Raw genomic sequence first — 12,589 nt, 5'->3', positions numbered from 1 at the left:
TTGAGGATACTACTTTAATTTTGTTAAATATTTTGGATTCTTAAAGTATTTTTTCTTTATTTAGTTGAGTAGTTGTAGTGATTGATTAACTCTTGATGAGTTCAGCACAGCTGTTAACTGAAAGCCTGAATTCCAGGTGACTCCTCATAAAACTGACTGAGAAAATCCAGCAGAGATGTGCAGAACTGTCTAATCTAAGCAAGAGGTGCTACTTTAAAGAATCTAAAATATAAAACATATTCTGATTTGTTTAACTAAATAAATACTGAAATAAAATAAATAAATTAACATTTCCATACCTGGGACATTTCCAGGATTTTGGTACATTTCAGGGGTGGTCACTTCTGAAAATTTGATCTTCAATTTGATAATTTTTAGTCATATATTTATTAAATACAGGTAATAGACTATCAAAAAGTTTGATTCGTCAAGCTCAGGTATCAAAGCAGTTTTTTAAATTAGATTATGCAATATATTTGGTAACTTACAGTAACAGGGTTGCGAGTAACAGGGTTGGAAATCTAGGCTAAGTTGTGGTTTACCCCAGGAACAGATGCTAACTGTAAAATTTAGCTATGTATACAAGATCAAAGACAAACATGGTTATATAAGTATATAAAGTAAATTTTACTCTACTCATTATCAGTCTTACAATAGAGTAACAGGGTTGCGTTCACTGAGTGACACACACAACTTGGACAAACATATTTGGAAAAAAAACTTGAAAATTGTTAGAGCACTTACGCTTGGTCTTGCCATGTGGGCAGAAAATTTCCTTGTGATGTCACTTCCTTTGTGCCAGTAGACAAATATTTTTAACTCTTTCTCTGCCAGGTAAAATTCCTTATGGTAACAGGGTTGAGCGCATGTTGTGAGACACAACTTAATAGCATAAAAACTGTAACATGCAAAACAATGTAGACCAAAGAAGTTGTTTCTATAAGTAAAGGAGATGCATATCAACAATATACAAGAGGAAGTCATTTATTTAGAGCTTATTTTAATTGTTAAATTTGCCAAAGGAGTTGGTCACCCAATGTGTGGGACAAGAGAAAACAGACATTTTTTGAGGTGGTCCAAAGGTATTTGATCTTTTGAATAATATCTAAGGAGCTTATTTTTCCACCATATTTTACAGTTTGTCTTATAACAAGTACATTTTTTACAAAAAATAGTCATTTAGATATTTTGGGTATGTACATTTGAAATTTAAGTGGTGGGACAGGAAATGTACCAAAATCCTGGAATGTCCCAACCTATCATCATCTGTTAGCATTAAAAAATATGATAGAAGCAGGTACAAACAAACGACGTATGTGTTTGCATCTACAATGCAAAACATTTGTGAAACATAATAAAAAACACTGGTTTTAAGGTGTACATTATTTATTTTGTCAGTCAGTGTAATTCAGTTGTTAAAACCAAACAAATTTGGTCTAAAAGAGTTTCAGTTTTTGATTTCTAACAACAGCTCAGTAAAATAAATCCAGTCAGATCATTATTTAGGTTAAAGCTTGGTTTAAAAATGGTGCTAAAGCTAAATGACCCTGAGGCATTAACACACCGTCACTAAAGCTTAGCTAAATCAAACATTAGCGCTGGAAATTCAAAAGAAAGGTGAGGTGTTCGTAAACCTGAGAACAGCGGGGCAGGTCTGAACACACTCGACTGCTCCTTCTCATCAACCACAACCACAAACACACCATAAAACACAGGAGATGATCCAGAACCGGAGGTGTGAACTGTCCTGTGTGCTTTAGCACTGACTGTAAATTACACACACTTTATAGTATAGAGGTTATGGTTATAGTCAGGTCTCTGGTAGCACTTTATTCATCTGTTAGATATCAGAAACAGTACTGAAGCCCATATGTTTAATGCTTAGAGCACAGTAAAGAGCTGAGCTCTGATCCAGGTCCTGCAGATATAGATAAGTGAACCGATGCAGGTTGATAATCAGTATATTTACCCTGCGGATAAATACTGTATAAACATCCCTCACTCCACTGCTGTTCAGCTCTGTATACAGGGTGGTTATCACTTCAAGAGCTGATATTAAATTATATTTTAAACTAATAAAACTGAAACACCTGGTTTTATACCAGAATAATATATTGTGGTGACGGACAGTTCTGGTGGAAACAGGAGAGTTGAGGGGCACATTGAATTCTGTCGTGATTTGATCAGCCGTGGTTTTATGTTTTTTTGGATACAATCCGGGTTAGCACCCGAACATCCCTTTCAGACAGCTTCCTCTTACAGCGTCCACAGTTAATCCTGTTGGATGTGGTTGGTCCTTCTTGGTGGTATGCTGACATTACCCTGGATACCGTGGCTCTTGATGCATCAAAAAGACTTTCTGTCTTGGTCACAGATGCTCCAGCAAGACGTGCACCAACAATTTGTCCTCTTTTGAACTCTGGTATGTCACCCATAATGTTGTGTTCATTGCAATATTTAGAGCAGAACTGTGCTCTTACCCTGCTAATTGAACCTTCACACTCTGATCTTACTGGTGTAATGTGCAATTAATGAAGATTGGACACCAGGCTGCTCCAATTTAGCCATGAAAACTCTCTAATATTTCTCAGTAAAAATGTGAAGTAGGTTATCTTAAAGTCGTCATTGAACATATTTCTCAACTTTTCTTGGTGTTTATCTCCTGCACAGCACTACTTCCTGTCCCCAGACCTGTCTCAACACGGACTGATCCTATGGTGCTGCTGGGAATCAGCACTGTAAGAGAATTAAGCTGTTATTAAAAACCTACACTGACCAGCAAACTGTGTGTCAGTGCCGTAACCCGGAACTGTGGGCAGATGAACACACACTCGGGCTCAGACAGCGAGCAGCGGTTGTGCAATAGTGTTGCAGTGATGGTGAGCTGTCCTCTGTTCAGAAAGTGAGGCTGTCGGTCACGCCCGGACGTGAGAGTCTGTTGCGTTTGTGAATCTCTTGCGTCAGTGCAGTTGGAGTAGGTGGGTTCAGTCATGCTGAGAAGTATGAATCAGTCCGTCTGATTCATTCACTCACTCGTTCGAGTTCTTTATCCTGACGAAATTACAACATACTGCACGACGGCTGTGTCTGAAATGCGAGGAATGCTGATTTAGTAGGTGGTGTTTTGATTAAGATCTAAGCGTCTGAAACAAAAGAGAACAATACTATTGCTGTTTCTGAAAAAAAACAAGAAAGTCTTATGCCTGGTTTATACTAGGGCTGCAACGATTAGTCGTTACCATAGACTGTGTATAGCTGGACAGAGCATCGTCTCTCAAAAGTGAAGCCACCACAGGTCAGGCGCCCCCTGCTGTTCGGTTGCAGAAAGCTGTGTAACTCCACCCATCCCCATAGGTTTCAATGGCAAAACGGAACAGAACAGAACTTTCAATCACGTTTTTGTTCTAATATACTGTAATTCTACCTCCATTATTTAAATGTAACAGCTAGTGTAACCTCTGCTTATATTGTCAAATTTTTATATCCCCACAGAATTCGGTTTTAAAAACGTTATTCAGCTCTATTCAAAAAAGGTGTGGTTATTGTAAAAGGGCTGGTTATGGGCGGGACCAATAACAGACTGTCAGCTCCGCTCTGCTCCGCTCTGCAGCCTGTGACCTCGAGGCAGCCCTCAGGGGCGGGGTTATTTAAATAAGTAGGCGGTCTCTCCACAGTCTTTCTCCCTCCTCTGGTCTCTACTGCGCAGACTCGGGTTTCAGGATCGCCAACATGGCGGAAGATTTTGGCTTCATTTTCACTGAATGAATGGGAACGGCGACACGGCGTCCATCTTTTTTTACAGTCTCTGGTCGTTATAATCGACAATGTTGATTATTTAAATTAGTAGACTACAAATTTCATTGTCGACTAATCATTCATTTTTTGTTTGTTTGTTTTTTTTATCTTATTTCAAATTTTTCCCATTTTCTCCCCAATTTTCACATTACCCAACGCACTCATTAGGACTCCCCCTATCACTAGTGATGCCCCAACACACCAGGAGGGTGAAGACTAACACATGCTTCTTTTCGAGCTGCTGCTGATGTAGCATTGCCGAGGAGGAAAGCGCAACTACTCGGTTCCGATACATCAGCTCACAGACGCCCTGTGCTGCAGACATTACCCTAGGAGTGATGTGGGGAGAAAGCGCCATCTACCCACCCGGAGGGAGCAAGGCCAATTTTTGCTCCTCTGAGTGCTGGCATCAACTAATCGTTAATTTGTAACAGCACCACATTACACAAAGTGCTGGGGACAAAATAAAGTGCAATGGGAGACTTTTTTTTGTGTCTCCAAAAGTGCCCAAACACAACAGATTAAATATGAAATCACTAAATATCAGTAATGTCCATGTTTAAACAACATTCAGATATTTAAATGCTATTTAAATCTCATGTTCTGCTGTTTCTATCGTTTTTAGAGATGGCACAAATAATCGTCGACTAGTTGACTAATCACCTAATCGAAAAAAATAATCGTCAGATTAGTCGACGACCAAAATGATCATTAGTTGCAGCCCTAGTTTATACTACACTTTTAGGCTTGATTGTTTTTGTCGACAAAAACTCTTAAAAACCTGCTGACCTTTCGCCTACTGATAGATGATGAGTTGCAGATGCCCGGCAAATATTCATTATTCATCATATTTAATATCTGACTCAGTTGGTTGACTGGGAGTCATGAGCAGCGGCTACCTACAGGCAGTTGGATCACAGAAAGAGAGAACCACAAATCCAAAACACATCTCCTGCTTTACCAGAACCATTTATGTAGAGTCTAACCACTTTCTTTTGCCTAAATTTCCTTCAGGATAAATAAAGCATCCATCCATCCATCCATCCATCCATCCATCCATCCATCCATCCATCCATCCATCCATCCATCCATCCATCCATCCATCCATCCATCCATCCATCCATCCATCCATCCATCCATCCATCCATCCATCCATCCATCCATCCATCCATCCATCCATCCATCCATCCATCCATCCATCCATCCATCCATGACTGGTGTTCAGAACAATACAAATATAATATCTGCAGTACCGAAACATTTGATATAGTTCTGTGTTGAGGACATAAGTACATATTTAATTATACAACTGATCAGACATTTATAATCTCCACTGTTGCGATGCTCTGGTATGGTGTCCCTAGTTCTGGTGTGCATTTAGTTTTGGTGTGTTCTTGTGATGAAACGTGTTTCTGGATACAGGAATATGAACAGCACAACAACTGACGACTCAAAAAGTCGTGTAGTGTGAACCTGGCATTACTTACGAAGGCTTATTCCAGGGTCACACTACACAACTTTGAGTTGCTGTTCACACTATATGACTGGTTGTGCTGTAATCGTGAGTCCATCAGTTGTTGAGACTTTCACACTACACGACTGATCAGAGACACAGGGTCACAAATTCCACGATTTTATCTCTGTGGGAAATCGCAGACTCACCTGGCAGCTCTCCAGAAACACATTTCATCACGAGAACACACCAAAACTAAACACACGAGAACTAGCGATTTCATGCCAGAGAATCTCTATAGGGGAGAATACGCACTTAAAGTGAGTCCAACATGACTGGGTTTGTAGAAAGCAACTATAAGCAAAATCAGAGTTTATAAATGTCTGATCAGTTTTATACAGTTAAAATACAGCTCTGGAAAATAAATAAAAAATGAGACCACTTGAAATTTATGAGTTTCTTTGATTTCACCAAATTGAAAACCTCTGGAATATAATCAAGAGGAAGATGGATGATCACAAACCATCAAACCACCAAACTGAACTGCTTGTATTTTTGCACCAGGAGTAAAGGCATAAAGTTATCCAAAAGCAGTGAGTAAGACTGGTGGAGGAGAACATGATGCCAAGGTGCATTAAAAAACTGTGATTAAAAACCAGGGTTATTCCACCAAATATTGATTTCTGAACTCTTAAAACTTTATGAATATGAACTTGATTTCTTTGCATTATTAGAGATCTGAAAGCTCTGCATCTTTTGTTGTTATTTCAGCCATTTCTCATTTTCTGTAAATAAATGCTCTAAATGACAATATTTTTATTTGGAATTTGGGAGAAATGTTGTCTGTAGTTTATAGAATAAAACAACAATGTTCATTTTACTCAAACACAAACCTATAAATAGCAAAACCAGAGAAACGGATTCAGAAACTGAAGTGATCTCTTCATTTTTTTCCAGAGGCTGTATGTACTTAATGTTCTCAACACAAAACTATATTAAATGCTTCAGTATCTACCTGTATCTACAAGATCAGCTCGCCAACCAATCAGCTCACAGTAGCAGTAATGCTAGTGCTTTACAGTGTAAACCCTGTTTAGCAGGTTTAAAAGTAGGCAACTCAAAAAAGTCACATGTATACGTTTTAGCACTACTTAGTTCACTTATTTACACCTAGAATATCGACAAAAGTTGATTAAGAGTGGTCAAACATTTGCACAAAGTTGTGAGACGCCAGGAACAGTGTAATTTCATCAATTTCCTCTAACCAGTGGCCAGTGGTTCACATTTTTCACATACTTCACTGCAGTGCCCTCTACTGACCCAGTGTAGACACTACAAACAGTCTGATTAGAATATATATATTCTTCTCCTTAATCATGTCAGTCTGAGCTAAAGGCTAAAGCTGTTTCCATGTGGGTCAGCCAGACATGACTCTTCCTGTAGCAGTTTTCTCCATAACTTTTACTTTTAATAGTTACAGAGTTTTCTGTGTTTCTGTGTCTTTTTCATTTTTTCATTTAGAGCATTTATTTGCAGAAAAAAACAAGTTTATATTCAGATTCAAGAGTTCAGAAATCAGTATTTGGTGGAATAACTCTGGTTTTTAATTACAGTTTTCTCCTCCACCAGTCTTACACACTGCTTTTGGATAACTTTATACCTTATACTCCTGGTGCAAAAAGCAAGTTCAGCTTGGTTTGATGGCTTGTGATCATCCATCTTCCTCTTGATTATATTCCAGAGGTTTTCAATTTGGTAAAATCAAAGAAACTCATCATTTTTAAGTGCTCTCTTATTTTTTTCCAGAGCTGTTTATATAAACCCTGATATGACTGGACTCCTTCAGTGTTCATTTAATATCCTAATTATAGAGGGAAAATAAGCACAGTGAGTGAAGAGCCAACAAAAACAATTTGTTTTATTATTCTTACACAAGTACCAGTCTCAGACATGCATTACCATACTCAGTATAGCTGATATAAAAGTGTACTCTCTGTTCCTTTATAAGAGAAATATATAAAAACGTCAGAATGATGTTTATCAGATGGTTTTCAGTCCAGATCAAACATTCACACACAGAATACACCAAAATACACCCTTTACTGCTTCTAATTAAACTACAGATATTCACTCACTCTGGGAACACACACACACACACACTCACTCTCACACAGTCACACAATCTCTCACACACTCTCACACTCACACACACACTCTCGCGCGCGCACACACACTCTCGCGCACGCACACACACTCTCGTGCACACACACACTCTCTCTCACACACACACACACACACACACACTCTCTCACACACTCACACACTCGCGCACACACTCCTGCGCACACACACACTCTTGCGCACACACACACTCGCACACACTCTCTTACACACACACCCACACTCTCTCACACACTCACACATTCACAAACACACACTCATGCACACACTCTCGCGCACACACACTCACACACACTCTCTTACACACTCTCACACACTCTCACCCACACACACACACACACACACTCACAAACACACACTCACACACACACACACACTGTCTCACACACACACTCTCTCTCTCTCTCTCTCTCTCTCTCACAAGCACACACACACTTACACACTCTCTCTCTCTGTCTCTCACACACACACTTACACACTCTCTCTCTCTGTCTCTCACACACACACTTACACACTCTCTCTCTCTGTCCCTCACACACACACTTACACACTCTCTCTCTCTGTCTCTCACACACACACTTACACAAACACACACACACACGCACACACTCTCACACACTCTCTCTCTCTCTCTCTGTCTTTGAAAGAATGTGTCTGAGGGATTACTGATCAGGGTTTGGGTTGCCAGGTATTTGCTAGCTGAAGTCCGGAGGGGGGATTATGGGGTGTTTTTTGGTTCAGACGGTGATTGGTGTGATTTGTGCGCAGGACCGGAGTCTTTAGTGTGTGTGCCAAAAACAATCACACACTGACTTCCTGTATTAATCAGAGTGAGGATCCGGGGATGAAGCTCAGGATTAGAACTCGTATGAGAGAGCGTTTTCACACTTTTATCAGAGTGGATTAGAGTTTAAACAGCTTGTGCATCACTTTCTGTCCTGTTTATTGTAAACCTTTACAGTAAGGCTGGGAGGTTAATCGAAACCATTGGATAAATTGAGTTAGTGTTTTAATTTCGATTTTCAGTATGGGATAGTGAAGAGGATTTTTTTTTGCAGTGTAAAAGTAAACTTCCCATGTGAATAATAAAAATCCACATAATATTTAATATAATAAACTAAATATAAACTAAATATAATATTTAGTTTGAATAAAAACTGTTTAGGGGGGTAAAAAACTATTCTAATGATATTATCTTGTACTGTACACCCCATGGCACACCTCTAATTAGGGTGGGCGATATGGCCCTAAAATAATATCACGATATTTCATGGTATTTTTGCGATTAAGAGATATTCTTGACGATATGACAAAACACTTATGCACAACAATTATTTCAAGAATACACTACTGCAACAAAATGAAAATTAAAGTTTTAATTGTTGCATACGATAACTGAGATATTAAAAAATACAAGAATTTTATCACATTTGTAAAAGAAGTCAATGATACAGAATGTCATGATACTAATAATACTAATAATACACTCCAAATATCCTTATATATCCAGGATTAAAGTAAAATAAATGATACTGGGTAGATATAATCTGTCTCTAGTAGATATATAATGGGAAATGAGAACAGTGTGAATTTTTCTTTTGCTAAAAACAGTAAAAAAAAAAAAAAAAAAAGTAGTACCCTGATGTGATAATTAGGGGTGGGTGATATGACTTTAGGGTATAATATCGTTCACTATATTCAAAAATGCTATGTATGCTAACCGTCTGCTAATCTTTTCATTCTGTTTGTTTCAGAATGTGAATCTTTCCGTCTCTGAGCAGTTAGATGGACAACTCCTCGTCTCCGGCGGTTCTTCCCTCCTGCACCTACAGCGAGGACTTCAAGCGCTTCCTCCTGCCCATCGTCTACAGCGCCGTCTTCATCATCGGCCTGCCGCTCAACTTCGCCGTCATCCTGCAGATATGGAGCAAGCGCCGGGCGTTGAGCCGCAACAACATCTACATGCTGAACCTGGCGGCGGCCGACTTCCTGTACGTCTGCTCGCTGCCGCTGCTCATCTACAACTACGCCAGCTGGGACTACTGGCCTTTCGGAGACTTCTCCTGCCGGCTGGTTCGCTTCCAGTTCTACAGCAACCTGCACGGCAGCATCTTCTTCCTCACCTGCATTAGCTTCCAGCGCTACCTGGGTATCTGCCACCCGCTGGCGCAGTGGCCTAGAAAAGGGGGGCGGAGGCTGGCGTGGGTGATCTGCGCCGGTGTATGGCTAACCGTAGCTTTGCTCGTCGCTCCTACGTTCGAGTTCGCGGCGACCGGAGTCCAGAGGAACCGTACGGTTTGCTACGACCTCAGCGTTCCTGAGCGTTCCGCGCAGTATTTCCCGTACGGCTTGGCTCTGACCTGCCTGGGCTTCGTTCTGCCGTTCCTGGTCATCGTTGGGCTGTACTGCATCATGGCGCGGGTGCTGTGCCGCCCGGCAGAAGCTAGAGGCGTAGCGGCAGAGGAGAAGAAGAGCAAAGCCGTGAGGATGATCGTAATCGTGGTCCTGGTGTTCGCCATCAGCTTCCTGCCGTTCCACATAACCAAAACCTCGTATCTGCTGGTCCGGACCATTCCCACAGCTCCCTGTGAGCTGAGGAACCTCCTGGCTGTGGTCTACAAGAGCACCCGGCCCTTCGCCAGCATGAACAGCGTGCTGGACCCCATTCTCTTCTACTTTACTCAACACAAGTTCAGACGAGGAACGAGAAGCCTCCTGCTGAAGATCACCACCCTCAAGAGACAGGAGATCAAGCAGTAGCTCGAGCCACAGCTAAAGTGCCTCTAGAGTGACAAAAAGAGACCTTTTTTGACGGGAATCATGGATTGAGTGCCCACTATGGTGCTCCATATTGCAAGAAATTATGAAGATATGCATCTAGATGAAGAAATCATTATAATGTGTCTTAATTAGGTCTTAATTTTGTGTTTTTCCATTACTTTAAAATGTTCTGCATTGTAAATTAATACTAAAGTCATCAAAAACTATAAAGAAAAATATCTGGAATCATTTACTGAACAAAAAAAGTAGATCACCACTCTCAAGAGACAAGAGCTCAAGCAGAAACTGAAGCAATAGATTGGTTACAGATCAAGGCCACAGCTAAAGTGCCTCTAGAGTGGCAAAAAGAGACCTTTATTGGCGAGAAACAAGTGATTGAGTGCCCACTATGGTGCCCCATATTGCAATAAATTATCAAGATGTTCCTCTAGATGAAGAAACCCTAATAATGTGTCTTAAATCAGGGCTGCACCGTATATTGTAATGAAATTTTGTGTTTTTCCATGACTTTAAAATGTCCTATTGGGGTTGGTCAATGAAACTGAAACACCTCTCATTTTAGTGTGGGAGGTTTCATGGCTACATTGGAGCTGCCTGGTGTTCAATCTTCATTAATTGCACATTAATGCACCAGTAAGAGCAGAGTGTGAAGGTTCAATTAGCAGGGTAAGAGCACAGTTCTGCTCTAAATATTGCAATGCACACAACATTATGGGTGACATACCAGAGTTCAAAAGAGGACAAATTGTTGGTGCACGTCTTGCTGGAGCATCTGTGACCAAGACAGCAAGTCTTTGTGATGCATCAAGAGCCACGGTATCCAGGGTAATGTCAGCATACCACCAAGAAGGACCAACCACATCCAACAGGATTAACTGTGGACGCTGTAAGAGGAAGCTGTCTGAAAGGGATGTTCGGGTGCTAACCCGGATTGTATCCAAAAAAACTTAAAACCACGGCTGTTCAAATCACGGCAGAATTCAATGTGCACCTCAACTCTCCTGTTTCCACCAGAACTGTCCGTCATTACAATAAATTATTGTGCTCTAAAACCAGGTGTTTCAGTTTCATTGTCCAACCCCTGTATCTTGTAGATTAATACTAAAGTCATCCAGACTATGAAGAAAAAACATATGGAATTGTTTACTAAACACAAAAAGTGTTAAACAAACCAAATGCAGATTTCATTTTCCAGCAGGATTTGGCACGCTGTCCACACTGCCAAACATACCAATTGGTCTATTCTAATTTCTGAGACACTGATTTTTGGGTTTTTTCATTGGCTGTAAGCCATAATCATCAACAATAAAAGAAAGAAAAGCTTAAAATAGATCACTCTGTGTGAAATACAGTTATATAATATATGAGTTTCACATTAAAATAAAGTAACTTTTCAATGATATTCTAATTTTTTGAGATGCCTCTTATTTATTTGGCCTCTAGGTGGAGCTCTCTGCCAAGTCAGGCTTTACTCCTGGTGGAGCAGCTGTTATTCCTGTACAGTAAACTGTGGTTAGCTGCTTCCGACTCTAGTACCAGTTTAAAGGAAAGTATTTTTGCCGGGAGCGATATTTCACACACCACAGAACCGCCTTCTCAAGCCCTGCTTAAAGAGAACATTTATATCATGGGAAAACACACAGCTGACGGGATGAAGTCTGGGCCAGATGCCTGAATTACTGTATTATACAGTAGCGTGTCCTTAAAAACATTTTCTGAATGAATGTATAGTAAAAATATGTCTAAAATAAATGTAATATATCATAAATTGTACTTTTCTGTGTTTAATTCTTTTTTTTTTTTTCATTTGTATACATGATTACTGTTTATTATTGTCTGAACTTATTTGTCACTTTTTGTGTGAAATGTTTTATTTTTTTATTTTCACTATATATTAAATATGTTAAATATAAATAATTCAACAGCAAATATGCAGAAAATGCCATGTTAAGTTACCTGTAGAGTATTATTCACCTTTTTACCTATAGAACATCAGCTACTTTTGTGGGGGTGGGCAATATGGTAGTACTTAATTGTATTGTGATTTTAAAGAGTGTTATTGCGATACACAATGGCTATATTTTTTTGAGCATATCATGGAGTTGGTATACAGTGAATACCTCTATTTGAGTAATGTTCTAATCCATATAATACCACAGTTAGTTCTGACTCTGCAATGTGATTGGCTGAGAGGCGTTCTATGAGTACCGTTATCAGCTGGTAATGCACTGTAACCAAAGCTCTGCATGTATTACTCCGCCACATGCATGTAACTTAGCAACGATGCAGCGCTTCCAAACCAAACAGCGCAGCAATGAAACTATTTTAATTTTCAGAGTTTTTATAACCAAACTGCTCATATTTTCTCATTTAACTCTT

At 39.8% G+C, this 12,589-nt stretch overlaps 1 protein-coding gene across 2 annotated transcripts in view; it reads left to right on the top strand.

Annotated features, from left to right (window-relative positions):
* The window catches only part of LOC103027870 (P2Y purinoceptor 3), a 352,184-nt gene that overhangs the window by 17,976 nt on the left and 321,619 nt on the right, over positions 1-12,589 (top strand). The window contains exon 2 of one of the 2 annotated variants that reach the window (XR_007440643.1): positions 9,184-10,862. Coding sequence is in view for 1 of the 2 variants with exons in the window: in XM_007257757.4 (XP_007257819.2) it covers positions 9,215-10,189 (975 nt within the window). In the remaining variant the exon portion in view is untranslated. Of the gene's footprint in view, positions 1-9,183; positions 11,231-12,589 lie in introns of those variants that run through there. The other variant, XM_007257757.4, reaches the window with a different exon arrangement.

Source organism: Astyanax mexicanus, chromosome 9 (genome assembly GCF_023375975.1).
Source record: "Astyanax mexicanus isolate ESR-SI-001 chromosome 9, AstMex3_surface, whole genome shotgun sequence".
In the NCBI taxonomy this organism is placed as follows: domain Eukaryota; kingdom Metazoa; phylum Chordata; class Actinopteri; order Characiformes; family Acestrorhamphidae; genus Astyanax; species Astyanax mexicanus.
This window is presented reverse-complemented; position numbering and strand designations above follow the sequence as displayed.